Source organism: Sebastes fasciatus, chromosome 8, assembly GCF_043250625.1.
Source record: "Sebastes fasciatus isolate fSebFas1 chromosome 8, fSebFas1.pri, whole genome shotgun sequence".
In the NCBI taxonomy this organism is placed as follows: Eukaryota; Metazoa; Chordata; class Actinopteri; order Perciformes; family Sebastidae; genus Sebastes; species Sebastes fasciatus.
The window spans coordinates 17,038,041-17,054,434 of NC_133802.1; the positions used below are offsets into that span (position 1 = coordinate 17,038,041).

Below are 16,394 nucleotides of genomic sequence, written 5' to 3' on the forward strand. Positions count from 1 at the left end.
CACATTATCATTGTGACTGAACCTTTTCATTGCAGTGTTAAAAAGCTATACTAAGGCCTCTGTGGTTTCTGTGTGTGTGAGGCTTACCTTTAAATATCTTTATGATTTCAACAGAGTTTGGTTTTAGTTTGTGTTATAAGTACATCCTGGAGTGAAATTCTTTCTTGATCTCTTTAGCCAAGTGTTGTGACACATAAGTAAGTTTTACAGTAGAGCTTGTTGACAAGTTATTTGAACATACAGTAAATCGCTGTCACACTATTGTTGCTAAACCCAAATGATGCTGATCTGCTCCTTGTTAACTAAGGATCAAGACGAGGCCAAGTTAATGGGGGAAAGAGGAAATTGTAATTAGGAACACAAAGCTGTGGAGAGAGACTAAATTGACAATTGATTTTTTTTGGCGCATGTAATTTGACTGCCATAATTAGGACTAATGCTGAAACCTGTTGCTCTCTTAATAAGTTTACTCATACGGTTGTGGATTTCACTGGTTGACTGATCTTAGAGATCTGAATATTAAGTAAGAACCTGTGAACTCTTCTGGCCTCATCAGGGGTACTGTGAGAATAAGAAGCACTAGATTAGACAGACTGGATGGTGTCTAGATGGTGACTTGGGTCAGCTGCTTGGTCATTTTATAGACCCATCCGGGCCAATGTCCAAAAACATTATGATCCTATGGTTTCTTATTAGAGAATACATCTTGTTATCTTTGCCTTTGTGCTTTTCTCTTTTATGTTGGGTGTTAACTACAATGCATTAAGACAAAAGTAAAAGACTGTTCATTTTATCATAGAGTGGACTTTTCTGGAGTTGATAATAATGATCCAGTCCCGTATGTTTGCCGTATAGGGCAGATTGTTTTTGATCATTTGTAGAGCTACAACAATTAGTCGACTAATAGATTAGTTGATTGACAGAAAAATAATCACCAACTATTTTTGATAATCAATTAATCGTTAAAGTAAGATTTCATGCAAAAATGCTGTTTTCATTCTCTCGAAAATGGAGATTTCCAGCTTTTCTTTGTTTTATATCATATTAAACTAAGTATCTGACAAAACAAGACATTTGAAGACATCCTCTTGGACTTTTAGAGACTGGGATAGACATTTTTCACTATTTTCTGAGATTTTATAGACCAAACGATTAATTGAGAAAATAATCAACAGACAGCAACGCACAAAGAGGCGATAGTACCAACCTTTATTTGATGAAAAAAAGGTACCTGGCATCCTCTCGTAAAGCTCCATTAACACAAGAGACTAATCAACAGAATTTGGAAATTTTAGTTTTTGCTTTTCCCATATTTAAGAATATCACAAGTGATTTAACAACCCTGATTCAAATTTGTAATCGTTTATAATTCAGTCATCAATTTTATGTTGCAGTCATTTGGCTGTTTTATACCACATTTTACAGTGTGAAACTGATTTAATTAAAAGTGGTTATTGTCTGTCTACCTGCTCTAAGCCTACTAAGATCTGTGTGTATCTCTCTAGACTGAAGGCTTGTGTAAGATTATTCACACCCTTAATTTGGGGTGTGTAATTTCAGTTATGAGATGTGAAGAATCCATCTTGATAAATGTCATGACTCACCTTTTTTGCATATCTAAAGCAATTTGTGGGTGATGCTAGTGTGTGTCTGAATGTCGTGTATGAGGACAGGTGGGAGATATTGTTGATAATACACTACCCACAAGTTTTCAGCTTCAGAATCTTTACTTATAAAGTTTTTTTTTTCAGTTTGAGAACACCATCAGCATCTATCATCTTGTGTGTGTTCGTGTGAGTGTGTCAGATGTTTCTTAGATTGATGCTCCAGAGAGGCGGCCTGCCTCAACAGTCTTTAGCCCAGCAGCTCCCCCACTAGGGGCAGTCTGATTCTATTAGTGGATAATCAATAGTAGTCACTCATCCTGATATAGCCACCTCAATCCCCGTGGCACTTCACTGCTTTTTTTTAATCCAGGAAAAAGTGCAATCACTGCAGGAAAAATGGGCTGTGTCATTCTGTTGTCAGTGAAACAATGTTTTGACTCACTAGTGTTTGTGACATTGTTTGAGCATAACAAGTTTGTTATTTTATGCTTCTGTTCATGGAAGAATTTCCAATTAAATGATAAATCATTTGACATGCTTTCAGAGCTCTCTGTCAGTGCTCGTGTCTGTTGGAGAGCAGGATACTCAAACTACTTTCACATGAAGGATGTTCATTGTTTGACATTTTTATGCTGTGTTATGTGTGTTTTCTCTGCTCCCTGCATGAGTTTAATAGGCCAGTAATTAAGCTTGATTAGCGAGGCTGACTACATTACACAGACTAGCTTCCACATCACACTCCTCAATTATCTAAGATATTAATGTATTAAAGGTTCACCAAGTTCACCAATGGCATGGTAGTTTCTTTATCCAGTATGTTGCACTTTAGAAACTCAGTGTCCAGATTAATTTTGGTACTTAAAAGTAGACTTGGCAAGGAATTGTGCTGATTAACAAAACAAAATGTTCATTTTGCTGGCATTGTAAGGCACATGGAGTGATGCCATCTACCAGCACATACCGTACATTCTGAACTTCTGTAGCATAGGTGGCCTCAGTGTTTGTGCCATGCTCTGCCCATAGAGGGTACACGAAAACAGCTAGAGTCTTTTATATAAAATCTAATTAGCACCTGTAACTGGGAACTAGTCTGACAGCTTTATTGTATCTACCCTTAGATCCTCATGTAAAGCAGTCAAGTCAATTTCGTTTATACAGCCCAATATCACAAATCACAATTTGCTTCACGGGACTTAATCTGTACAGCACCCTCTGTCCTAACTCTCGCTTCTGATAAGGATTGGCCAGCTGACTTCTTTTTCCCTCTGGGGACAGACAGGAGCCCTGTACTGAGTGGTGCATGAATGAGTCCTAACACCCGGAAATGAGTTAGCAATTTAGCACTTCCGGTTCCCTCTTCTCGAAGTCGATGTTTTTTTTTAATAGGGTTTTAGTTAGATGCCTGAAATAAGGTTTAGGGTTAACACAAGCTTAAGAACGTTAAATGTTTTGTTCTACGATATAAAATACGTTAGTAAGTAAATATCCCACTCATGAATTTTGAAGCCTTAATGTATCTTAAAAAAAGGCGGTTGCTAACAAGTCGCTAAATGAAACTACAAGACGTCAACTCGTCCGTCTTTCCAGCCTTGTTATGTATACTCACGCTCATTCGACTGTGGTTTAGTTCATTTATAGTCTAACATTAGCTTTTACTTTGCATTCACACTTTAAAACTCATGAAAATGGTGTTCATTTGTGGAGATTATCTTGCTGAACAAAACGTGTAAGTGTCATAAACGTGTGTTTGCCACAGAGCTTATTTTCTGCAATAATCCAAAACCCAATGTAAAAATCCTTTTGGCTTTTTGTCGAGGGAACCAGTTCGATGCTAATGTCCTGGTTGGCCTACAGAAATACGTCATCTTTTGGGGAAGTTTGGCTACTGTGGCAAATAGAAATCTGGGATTGAGTTTATGAGAGAAACATGCTGCTTTTGCAGCGGACAGAGCACGCTTGGAATTTAAAGAGGTAGTTAACTTCTAGTTTTGATTTATTCCATTTGCGTTCCAATCTCCTGCAAGCCTGTGTTCAAGTCACTGAGCCATCTCTCCACAATAAGGACGCTCTCTTTTAAATGGACTGCATGCACTAAAGAGAACATGTGACATTACGCCAGGAACTTGATTTGAACACATAGTTTTGCAATTTCATGGTATATTAGCCTGCAAAGTTCCCAGGACTAATGTTATAATCCATTACCTGGTCTGATATGTCTGTGTAGCTATACAAGCTACCAGAGCTGTGGAACTAATATGGTCCAGCACATAGATGTAGTGGGTGGCAGCAGAATCGAGCACCGCTTTTATAGATCGCTTCCTGCTTATGTCACAATCTATTTTCCTGTCCCTGTGGCCCGGTATGGGTTTGTGTGTGTGTGTGTTTAACCTCGCCTGGGCGGCTCCACACTCCAGCTGAGCCTTTTCTTTAGCCATGTGTACAGTACAGGCTTGATAAGACTCTGAAAACATACATGCACACACAAATATTATGATCTATTTGCAGCGCTGTTCGGATTTCAACTGTAATGTAATAATGAGTCACACTGGTTAAAAGCTCACATCCCTCACAGCAACGACGCAGCAATTAACGAATCTCATATACCGATGCTTACCGTGATATCCTTTGTCTGGTATGTGTGTCTTGGGAGTGGCATTCTTCTAGTGTCTGCCTCCGTGTGCATATGTATCTGTCTGTGTATCTCGCCATGCTGTGCACAACACCTCTGAGCCTACATGTGGCTTCTGAATTATGCAGAAGCCCCAATGTCTGCTGTGAGGGAAAACAGAAGTGGGAGAGTGACTGGAGGTGTGTGTGTGTGTGTGTGTGTCTGTGTGGGGAGTGTGATTGGGACTTGGGGAACACTCTGTGGTGGGGGTGAGTGGGGTTATTTATGAATAGCAGCAGGATTCCTGAAAGATGAGCGCAGAGATGATGAGAGGAGGAGGAGGGAGCGAGAAAGATAAAATGGTAATGTGAGGAGAGGAGCGTCGCCTGAAGGGAGGAGAGCTGCAGTGCTCAGGGGTTAAAATCTGCTTTAAGCTGTCTGTCTCTTTCCTCCTTTTAGACCTGTGGTTCAGGTAAACTTCAGTCCACGTGCTGCTCTTGTGCAGCAAAAAGAGCACATGGGGATAACCCAGCCCAAGTTGGGCGGCCCCAGCCCTCCATTGCTCAGCTCGGCTCAGTAGAAAAGGTTCTCTGCAGAACTGAATTATTCATGGGACTTTAGAAGAGTGCAGTGAAAATCCCCACCCCCCCTCACACTTGCACACAAAACCTAATATGCCACATTCACACACACACACACACACACACACACACCATGCTCTATCATCATATCACTTCACTCCTCAACACATTGCATCACAGCACATCTTGCTTCATTGTTAATTTTTAGATTATTTAGGCTGATTTCGTATTTGTTCTGCAGTTTCATCTCACAGGGAGTTCACTGTGGTTGAATAATTAAATAGATTAGATCTCGCTACGTTGTGTTCATCGCATTCCACCACCGGTGTCGTCCGTCTCTGTGAGGGGTGGGGTCGTGCTTCCATTCCGTGCTTAGTGCTGAGTGTACGTTTGTTACATAAGTCGTGCTGTGGTGGTTTAACAAAAACGGAAATCGCAGTGAAGAACCCCTTGGCACTACCTAGAGCAAGGTGCTTTCAGAGCGGGGTCAGCCTCACACAGAACCAGAGAGCGACGGTATAGAGAGCGCTTACCGAAGATGCGTTTCTGTGTGTGCGAGGGATGTTTGGTTACGGAGAAGGGAGTGGTCGGTGTTAGGGGTGCAGAGACGGATTGCAGATATGGGGGGAGGGGGTAAAGGAGCAAAAGGTAGTGGATGAGAGAGTGAGCAAGCAAGTGAAGGAGACAGAGAGAGATGTAAGAGATCGATGACATGTAACCTTTAGCTGCAGTGTGTAGTGGGTGTGACCATGTTAATGTGTGGGTCATTCTCCCCCCCCACTCACCCTTTAATGTGTCTCTCCACAGCCTCTGTATTTCTTGATAAATTAAAGCTAACAAGTGAGAGGTAGGGATGTCACAATACCAGAAATTTAGTAGTCGATACCAATACCACAATTCTCGATACCAATTTGATACCATAGTAAAAACAAAGGTAAAACAATAAATTATTCAAGTTTCTCACCAAAAATACATTTTACAAGATTACATTTTAAAATATCATGATAATGTTAGAATTTACCTCTGCCCAATAAACAATTTTTCCTGAATAGAGCTTGAACACATCAAAATGTAAATCAGTTGCCCTTCTCATGTTGAAATCAGCAGGAGAGAGTTCACCAAGCAGCACAGTCCTGCACAGAGCTAACAGCTAGCGTTAACTAGCTCTCGTTGATCTGGATTTTTCCCAAACACACAAACTGTTTGATACACATATCGTCCAATTAGAGATGTATATATGGCTCAAAGACTGACACTAACCTCCCTCCCTCTTTCCCACTTGCCAAAACATACTGGATGCATGAATTTAAAATGTGCAGGGAAATGCCTTCAAGGTGAAAGCCTCTTCCATCTGGCAGTTCCTGTGAAGCAAATATATTAATAAGTATAATAAGTATCTTACCATTAGGGCTTCATATTCAAGACTTCTCTCTGCTGCATCTGTCGTCTTTCCTCTAGGATCGCAAGCTGTCCAAAGTGGAACGTCAGCGCTTTAAGGAGGAGGCAGAGATGTTGAAGGGTCTTCAACATCCCAACATTGTCCGTTTCTATGACTTCTGGGAGTCGCCCCTTAAAGGGAAGAAGTGCATTGTTTTAGTAACGGAGCTCATGACGTCAGGGACGCTAAAAACGTGAGTACTTTTGAAGGCAGATATTGTACAAAGACAACTCCTCTGACAAATAAGAAAACGTCACACATTCAGAAAACTATTTATGCCATAGACCGATTTTTGCACAGGTGAAAGTGACCTTTTCACTTCTTCCATTTCTATAGTGTGTCTAAGAAATGTCATCCTATCTTGTCAGGTAATGTGTTTCCCTCTCCTTCCTACAGCTATCTAAAACGTTTCAAAGTAATGAAGCCAAAGGTGCTGAGGAGCTGGTGCAGACAGATCCTGAAAGGCCTTCACTTTCTCCACACCAGGACTCCTCCCATCATCCATAGGGACCTCAAATGTGACAACATCTTCATCACGGGACCTACAGGCTCGGTCAAAATAGGGGATTTAGGACTCGCAACACTCAAGGCGGCTTCCTTTGCTAAGAGCGTCATAGGTATGAGACTTCGAAATGTAAACCTGGCAGATTAATGGTTCTTACAGTAAAGAGATAAATGACATATCCACTGGGCACTCTTCTCTCCTCAGGCACCCCAGAGTTCATGGCTCCAGAGATGTATGAAGAGCACTATGATGAGGCTGTGGATGTCTACGCCTTTGGCATGTGTATGCTAGAAATGGCCACGTCGGAATACCCCTACTCCGAGTGTCAGAACGCTGCTCAGATATACCGCAAAGTCACTAGCGTGAGTCCAGATACTGTACATTTTTCCAGTTTGTTTCAGAAATGAATGTTTGACTTGCTACAAAGTTAACATAGATACTGTAAGCTCAGTAGCCCAAAATGATAACAGCTTTGAAAATATAATAATATGAATTTTGCTATTATTGTACAGACAAAACAGGGAATGCACAAGTTTTTCGTTAGTCTTCACACACACTGTATACAACAACTTTTAGACCATACATTTATCAATGATTTAAATAAAGAAGAATATCAAGTATGAATAACAAAACTGACAAAAATATCCTCCTCATTCTCCTAGCGTACATAGAGTATAACTATGTGTGTCTAAAATTGTCAGCAAAACAATCTTGTTTATGCCGCAGCCTTCTAAAAGAGACCCTGCTTTTGTAATAACTCAGAGTCGTGCTTAGTGAACCTGTGAGATAGGGGGCTATGATGTCAGGGATGTTTTTAGCTGCTTCACCACATAACAAGTCCAGGGAGATTTTAATTGCAGAAATGCAGCATTTTATTTAGAGTACATGATCTGCTCTACTCTGTTACTTGGGTGGAGAATCTAATGAGCCATATGGAGTCACAGAGGGAGCCAAATCTCCTTTGTTTTTTAGATAAAGCCTGAGGGGCTATATTCCACTTCATTTCAATGAGTGTGTCTCTGCAAAGAAAACATACTGCAAACGTTTTTTAGATCAGGGGGTGTCTAAAGTCATGATAGTCTTCCTGATTTGATGAAGAGTATTGATTTTCCACGCTTGAGACTTGGCAGTGAGGGAATCTGAGAGATGCCTCATTTACCTGCTTTTAGAGAAGGCCTCTATACCCATGATAACGGTCAGGCAGCATCAGTGCAGCTGTCTCTAGATACTGTTCTCTGCATTGTTACTGTATGCATATTAGAGTGCCCTGCAGGGACCACTGCAGGATATTAATAGGAGATTGATCAAAGAGAAACCCTGATAGCTTTAAACTACTCCCGGAGCACATACAGCATGCGGCTGCATAATTGGTAGAATTGTTAATCCAGAGGATGCATATATTTTATAAATTGGATGCAGAAAGTGAGATCATGGTGCTGAGATAAGAAAAATTTATATCACCAAAATTGCTACCATTTTAAAAAGTAATTCTCTATAACCAAAATCTATTGAGTATGAAACACTCACAGTGGAATAGAGTAAGAAAATGTCTATAGAAACTAGTCAAACCACTCCTGCTGTCACTGTCCATCCATATGCTCATGATGTTATGAACCATAGTAATTAAGGCCAACAATGTTCTAATTGTGGTTCACTAACAAAACAACATCAGGAACCAGGGCAGACTCCAGACCGCTGCTTCTCCTGACCAATTTAAGAGGAGGAGATGCTCTAACATGCGCAAATCAGCACACAGACACACACACAGACCAAGGTCGTGTCGGAGGATTAAGATGCACGCTGTGTGTTAAGATATCATTTGGTGAATATATTGAGCCCTCGTATAAAGAGAAGTTGACTATGCTGCAGGAGCGGTTTTGAAGGTTTCTTTGAGTGCCTTATTGAATCCATTGCAACTGACATGTATTCAAGCTGACCACAACTGCCGTACTCTGTCAACGTTGACAAGCCTACAGGGTGTGAGTGTCTGATACTTAAAAGATCAGATTAGGGGTCCCAAAAGCATCCCTTTCCCTTTGTTTTTCCTTCGTCAGTATTTCTCATCAATACAATATCCTTTCATGGCGTGTCCTCAGCATTTTGTTTATAATTCCCTTTCCTCAGGGAGTGAAGCCAGCCAGCTACAACAAGGTCGTGGATCCTGAAATCAAGGAGATTATTGGGGAGTGTATCTGCCAAAAGAAAGAGGAGCGGTGAGTGATTGGACCCATCATCGTCCAGTGTCCGGCCAATATGGTCCACAAGGTGCCCTGTCATCTTTCATGCCTTGTCTCACCTCCCCCGCTTCATTGCTGTGGCACAGACAGTTGGGCTCTCAGCAGCACTGCAGTCCCCCACCATATCTGCAGGGTGTCTTTCAATTTCTGTTACATAATGAGTTTGTGTACAGAGGGGAAAATAACCCTTAATTAGCTTCCAGTGGCTTTTTTTATTGAAGCATGATTGGGTTCAGTGAGTGACTTCAGTGAGTGGCTCTGTCCCTGCAGCAAATCCATGTCCACGTATGATGTAATTACTGTGCCAAGATGACCTTACATTATCAACACACACTATCTGCAATTGCTGTACATTACAGATATATGGCAGCAGTGTGTGCAGTACCCATTTGTGCCTGAGTCTTGAGCTTTGGTGTTCCTTCTCCCAGGTACACCATCAAAGACCTGTTGAACCATGCTTTCTTTGCTGAGGACACAGGCGTTAGGGTGGAGCTAGCTGAGGAGGACGATGGGAAAAAGGACTCGATAGCCCTGAAACTGTGGGTGGAGGACCACAAGAAGTTAAAAGGGAAGTACAAGGAGAGCGGAGCCATCGAGTTCACGTTTGACTTGGAGAAGGAGGTCCCTGAGGTTGTGGCACAAGAAATGGTGAGTGAACAATTGATGGTATAGCAAGAAGAACGTATTCATACATGTAAAATATTCGGAATCCTGTGACTTGTCTTTTGTACTTCTTTATTTTACATTGTGATGTCTACCTTAACGGTGCTAAATGCGAGATTGGGAGCATTTCTATTGTTCTGCACGGCTCTCAACGTGGCGACACTTGAGCCGGGGGCTCGTAGCTATTGGTGCTAACAGTGCTAACCTCGGGGGGAGGGACCGGAGGGTGGGTGCTACCATTCTGCGACGGCGCTGTCAGTCGGTGACGGTGTTATCAGCTGTAACCACCGTATGAGAGCAGTGCAGTGCGGCGACCGTGAGCTAGCCAGTGGGGCACGCTCACATGCATGAACATGCATTAAAAGCACACTCGGCCGGCCCCGCTATGTCAACGCTTTGCATGTCTAGCTGCTGGCATTACTCATATCTCATCATTGGGGAATGCACTCAAATGCAGATTGCTGGTGATAACTTACTTTGCTCTTCCAGGAATACAGTGATTGCGGTTTTGTTTTGTTTTTTTCCTTTTTGTTTACATGGTTTTCTCCAGTGAACACCATCAGATAAGGCACCCACAGGCCCTGCAATAAAATCCCAGACCAGAAAAAGATTTCTCTTCTGTTGGAGCCATGATTTTACCAACCTCAAGCCTTTATATCAAACCTCTAACATTCTGCAGCACCATGAAATCATTTATTGGGGTTTGGGATTAAGAGAGATTGAGTTAACACAGCTTGACTTCAGATTGAAAATAGAAACGTAGCCATTGCCAGGCTTTGTTCTTTAACAGCCTTAAACACATTTTGGTGGGAAAAATCTGAAATGGGTACATCAGAAATACTAGAGAGACCAAGTCTTTAGTTAAACAGAAGATAATTTTTTGTCCTCTTGGCGAGATATTCAAAGTGGCCTCAGACAAACTTGCTTGGAAACTGATTTATATTAGGCCCATCTATTGCCTCAGGACTGAGGAGCATCTGCAATGAGTTATCAGATATTGCACAAAGAAGTCTACAGTGTACATCATGTGTGAGTAAAGGATCGAGGTGTGTCAGTTGTATATTGATTACTCTCCCTCAGATTATTAACGAAGAGGAGTATTTTGTTTAATACTCTGGCAACTGGTCCATGACAGTGAGACACTGAGACAGTGAGTGAGAAGCTGCTTTCCTGGCCTTCTCTTTATCTGCCTCTTGGTTTTTAAACAATAGTCTTCCTTTTCGTTGTTCATTGCTCTCTCTCTCTCTCCCACACATCCCGTCCCCTCTTTCTTGTCTGCACTCTGTCCCTCCATGTATCTGTGTTGTTTTGGCCTTGACCAGGCTGTCAAGCTGGGGGAAAAAAAATGTAAGGCCTCTCTGTAACAATCGCCTTGAGCATGAGAGCAGACATGTGGACCAACAAGGAGATGGTATGGCCAGCATGCCTCCATGTCAGCTCACTCCTCATCCACTGTAATGAGTCATTTCCCCACAGACAGGCAACAGAGATATGATTTGTCTCCATTGATGGGCCAGGATCTCCCTTTTTTTTGGTCATTCATTCTGGCTTGTGTGCTTATGATGCCTAATTACTGTGTGTTTACCACTATAAATCCTATTTTATACCATGCATACTGTACTTTATGCTGAACATTAGATGAATGAACATGGTTTATTTAAATAGCATTCGTTTTGATATGCACAACATAACTGCTTGTCTTGTATTTTTATGCGTCAGCTATTGTTTTGTACTGCTGAATTGTGTCATCGTAATTACGGAAGGAGCTAAAGCTCTGTAGCCAATTTATACAAGGATTTATGTTGTCTTCTCCCCTTTTTTTTTGCTTGTCAACACTATGCATTGTGTCTTCATATGTGTTATTTGCAGATGTAACAGTCCAGACAGTTGTGAACAATGAACCAAGCTGCTGACAAAGGGAATAGTTCCCCACCGCTCTGATCCCCTTGAAATAGATTTTCTATTCCTTCCTTTTCTTGCCCTCTCTCTCTCCCTCCCTCCGTCACACAATATGCTCTCTCTTCTCTCACATGCTCCATGCTAAAAATATCCTGGAAGTCATGCTCTTCCCTTTTCTTTGTCAGGTGGAGTCTGGCTTCTTCCACGAGAGTGATGCTAAGACCGTGGGAAAGTCGATCAGGGACCGCGTGGCACTGATCAAATGGAGGAGGGAGAGAACCGTGTCTGCTGCAGTTCCAGTGGATCAAGGCGAAGGGGGTCACAGGGTCCAGATGACACCATCTCAGGGCGTCTCTGCTGGGGTTGCACATGTAGGACAGCCTTTGCTGGAACCAGAAGAGGCAGAGGCAGACCAGCACAACAGGATGCGTAACCTGCCAGCCAGTGTCACCTCAGTGACGTGTAAGAGACTCTGCTCTCCTCCACTCAGAAACACATGAGATTAATCTTTGACTTTTTTTATGAGTGCATGATTTATGTGTCTCTGCAGCAGACGGCACGCTTGATAGTGGCATGGGCTCCACTGTGTACTCAGACTCCCACAGCAGCCAGCAGAGTGTCCTCTACCAGTCCCTGCTGGAGCCTATTACTATGGCAACACAGCAGGTCTGTATCAGGAGCATACACACCCAGGTGGACAATATGCATTCGGATTTATTAAAATACCCACACTCTTTGAAAGCAGTCATTGCTCAAATGGCCTTGGGGCTGAATCCAGGCGCTGTATCCAAAAAAACAATGTTAATCTGCACAGTCAACACATTTCTTTACATTTGCAGATCAGTCTTCATTAACACAGTCATGCACATTACATACATATGTCTTTCTCATACATTCATGTGTTGTTGCAAGCAAGTTTGTTTGTCCTCATCTCATCATATAGTTTTTTGGTTATGATTTGTTCATTTTGAGTAACATATGTTTTGCTTCTGGGTTGCTCCTCGATCAGTGCCAGAGCAGCAGTAGCCCTTTCCTAACAGATCGACCTCACTCCTGTGAAAAGGTTGAAGTATGGGGGTCAACACGGAGCCCAGAGCTCAGGACTCGTTTAGGAGCTGCAACCCGGAGAGGAAGTGCCCCCGTTATTGACACTAGCAGTGCAAACCACATTGCTCAACTCCATGCCCTCATTCAGTCGCAGAGATCAATCAGTCCCACCCCCCACGTGCCAGAGAACCAGTTGGAGGTCAGCCCCCCTGAGCTTCACTCCGAGGCTAAGGATGGATTCCCCTCCCAGAGTGCTCAGCCAGTACTGCAGGTCTTCCCCGTCTCTTCACCTTCTGAGTACCGCCGCTTTAGTGACACCATTATCAGACCGTCATCAGAGGCCTCCAGTGAAAACTTCACCCTGCCCGTGCCGAGTGGACGCAGACACTCTGACCTCAGTAGTCTAACTTCTCATCATAACCACCATTTTGCAATGAATAGAGGCCACGTGTGCCAGGCCTGCCTCGCTTTGCTTCTTCTAAGGTCACGAGAAGGAGGCTACCGCCGTCCTTCTGTTGCCATGCCAACACACCATTGTCCATATGACTTTAGACAAAACCCGTCCTCCGGTGGAACAATGACCACCCCTGGTTATGGACGGCTGAAAGGTTTGAGCGATTTTGCCGATTTCTCACTGCTGCAGCAGTCCCTGTTCAATATAATCAGCCGCAAAGCAGCGCCTTGTCACACAACGCCCACCCAAGCCTCCTTGCTGCACCCCTCAGCCGCCCACAGGCCTGCCCGCAGTGACGGAGACGGCAGCCTGAAGAGTCATCTCCTGAGTCGCGGTTTGGTTGGGGACCAAGAATCCCTCCAGGACTGCGAGGATAGTCTCTGTGCCAGAGAGCAGCAAGTGACCGGGGCTGTGGGAGTGGTAGGTCACATTAGCAGACAAGTCGCTTTGGTTTCCCATATGGGGCCAACACCTGCTTAACTGATTGCTCCCAGCCTGTAGGAGGTACAGCATTATTCTGCATGGAGCTGATCTTGAGTCTTGCTGCCTGCATAGGCCTACAGAGCCGACTGTCCTCTTAACAATCGTACACTTGCTCCTGTCGGAGGACAATGACCACATTTCCCTGCTGATTTAACTTTAACCAATCCCTTCTTGAACTGACCTAGATTTTAACATTTTTTCCTTTCTGCTTTACTGGACCAATGCTACAGCTGTCTTGGAGGAGATGGGGCGTCTGTCTGATCTCCCTCCTCTTGGTCTCTCCTACTATTTCTCTCTTATTTTAGCACACACCTGTCACCGCCTGCTCATTGTTGAAACAGATGTCTCATTCATTTATTTTTTGTCCGTCATCCTCTCATTATACTTGCATCCGGTAATGTCATTGGCACACTTATTAGCTTTTGTGGGATTTTATCCTTGACCGGTAAAATTCACTCCCAAGAGGGTCTAATTTGAATTTTCTCTCCTTTGTTTCTTTAGACCAGTTCAGCAGGTCACCAGAATCAACCATCTATACAGGGCCTGCCTTCTTCCAACACAGCAGTGCACACACCACAGCAGTACATCCAGCCTGGACACAGTTACCCTGCTGCTCCATATGCTGGCCAACACAGTGCTGCAACACCAGCTCCAGCTAGTCTATGTTCAGTCAACATCCAGCATACAGTCAGTGCTGTGAGCTACACACCTCTGAGTGCACAACAAGTTGCAGCAAATGTTTCAGCATCAGCTGTGCCACAACATGTTGCACAGAGCTACCAAGCACCCGGCCACCAACAGCAGCCGGCAACAGCAGCAAACTCTTTGACTTTTCCTTTGAACGTCCAACAAACGTGTCAGAACTGCGTGGCCCCAGCTCAACAACAGCCTCACTCTGCATCAGGATATCCTACTCCAGTTCAGCAACAGACTGCTGCAGCAGCAAACACCCTGACAGCACAGCAGCCAGCACAAAGCTATCCTCTTGCATCTGTAGCCCCAACTATGGCAGCCATGGCCCCGTGTCATCCTACACAAGCTCCCAGTGCACTGCAACACATCCAAGCCGCAGTCAAACTGCCAAGTCAGCAGGCTGGTCAGAGCTCTTCCACACCAGCACTTTACAGCCAACAGATACCCGTTCAGCAAGAGCACCAACTAAATACTCAGTGCAATGTACAACTAGCACAACATGCTGGGCAGGCTTATATTCAGCCTCATAACCAAGAGACTATGCATACCATACACCAACAAATGGCACAACAGCCCACCCACCTTTCTCAGAGCCAGGATGTATCCCAGCCTACAGTCCAACAGGTTCAGACCCCAGCTTCTCAACTTCATCCGACAGCGCCCCCAGTTTTGCAGGTTGCAGCCACACACCAGAGTTACCCTGCTGCTGGTCTACCTGATGCTGCCTCTCAGAGCTATGCACATGCTGCCCTGCAGCAACAGACTGCCCCAGCTCAGAGCCAGTACCTGTCTGCGCAGTCTTCTGGTGTTCCACAGACCTACGGAGCACAACAGGTGAGTGTTGATAATCACTATACAGTATATTGTTGCAAGGTGGCATGCATAGTGACCCCGTTTTGAATTTTATGTTCGTTTTCCCTCCTCTGACCTCACCCTGTTTTCATTTTCCATCAGTATCAACCCTATTTTTGCGCCGCTGCTTTCCTGAACCAGGTAGAGTGCCTTTTGTCTCAACACAATTTGTCACTGGGACTCTGAGAGGGACAGAAAATAATGCACTTAAACAAGTAAACATTATTATTTATGGCAATGCTGTTGGGAGCCACTCATATTATGGTGCCTGGTTTTGATTTGGTGCAGCTGTGTTGGTGGACAGTAGGTGAATGAAAAAATGAACAGCTCAACAGCAGGCAACAGCCAACAGAGAGCTGGAAACAGTAATGAAAACAATAACTGTGGTTTTAGCCGCTGCATCCGCCTGCCCTCCCCAGGCTTGCTCTGTGGTACGCAGCGCTCTAGTATGTGCAGCTGATTCAGACTGATTCCAGGCTTAGGGACAGGATGGAAAATGTGAGCTATTCTGATCTGGGTCAATAGCAGGAAATGCAGATTTCCAAACTGAGAGATGAAACTGGAATCTCTGCCATTATTGAACTTCCTCCCTCTTTTCTTCCTCCTCTGTTTGTTCTTTCTGTAGAATATTCCTGCTGGTCCTGCTGGGCTTAATCTCAGCCAGTCAGCTTCAAGTGCGCCAGCCCCTCAACAGTCAATGGCTCCGGCTACTGCCCACCAACATCTCCAACCTCTGCAGATTTCAAACTCTCTACCGCCAACACATTCATCCCAGGTATTATCTGTTCTCGCAGCTTTCACAAATATCTTACCCGGATAATACCCGTTCATTTTCCTTGGTTGCGTCAGAAATTTCATACCAACATGCTATTTAGTAGCTAAAACAGTATGTGAGATTTTTTTAGTGTGTCCGAAACATTAGTATGAAACCATAATATAAACATAAATATCCCACATGGCAATATGGTACTGATGACAACGTTCATAACAAACGTCAATAACGCTTCAATTTAAGTATAAATAAAAGATTTCACTTTGCTGGGCGTAATGCATTTTTAAAATTAGTTCAGAATCTCAAATCATCGTTTGGTCACATGAGGTTGGTACGGGTTACCATGGTTACGTGTCTCCGTAAATTACTGCTCTATGCGTCGGAAAAGATACATACTACTGTTTATTCACACAAGTATGTTGAACGATAGTACACATATTGGGTATGTAGTGCATAGTATGCCCTTGTGTCTGAGTTATTGTATGCCTCAGCAGTTTTTTCTATTTTGGCTTATACAAACCAATAACAATATAGATGTATAGATGCAAGTTATCA

At 43.5% G+C, this 16,394-nt stretch overlaps 1 protein-coding gene across 13 annotated transcripts in view; it reads left to right on the forward strand.

Moving 5' to 3' along the window:
* The window catches only part of LOC141772654 (serine/threonine-protein kinase WNK2), a 48,907-nt gene that overhangs the window by 12,961 nt on the left and 19,552 nt on the right, over window positions 1-16,394 (forward strand). For 9 of the 13 annotated variants that reach the window (XM_074643889.1, XM_074643887.1, XM_074643886.1 and 6 more), the window contains exons 3-13: window positions 6,255-6,427; window positions 6,631-6,851; window positions 6,944-7,101; window positions 8,864-8,952; window positions 9,405-9,624; window positions 11,724-12,000; window positions 12,089-12,204; window positions 12,548-13,459; window positions 14,024-15,049; window positions 15,170-15,208; window positions 15,693-15,842. In XM_074643889.1, coding sequence (XP_074499990.1) covers window positions 6,255-6,427; window positions 6,631-6,851; window positions 6,944-7,101; window positions 8,864-8,952; window positions 9,405-9,624; window positions 11,724-12,000; window positions 12,089-12,204; window positions 12,548-13,459; window positions 14,024-15,049; window positions 15,170-15,208; window positions 15,693-15,842 — 3,381 coding nt within the window. The remainder of the gene's footprint in view (window positions 1-6,254; window positions 6,428-6,630; window positions 6,852-6,943; window positions 7,102-8,863; window positions 8,953-9,404; window positions 9,625-11,723; window positions 12,001-12,088; window positions 12,205-12,547; window positions 13,460-14,023; window positions 15,050-15,169; window positions 15,209-15,692; window positions 15,843-16,394) is intronic. The other 4 variants (XM_074643888.1, XM_074643890.1, XM_074643898.1 and 1 more) reach the window with 4 other exon arrangements.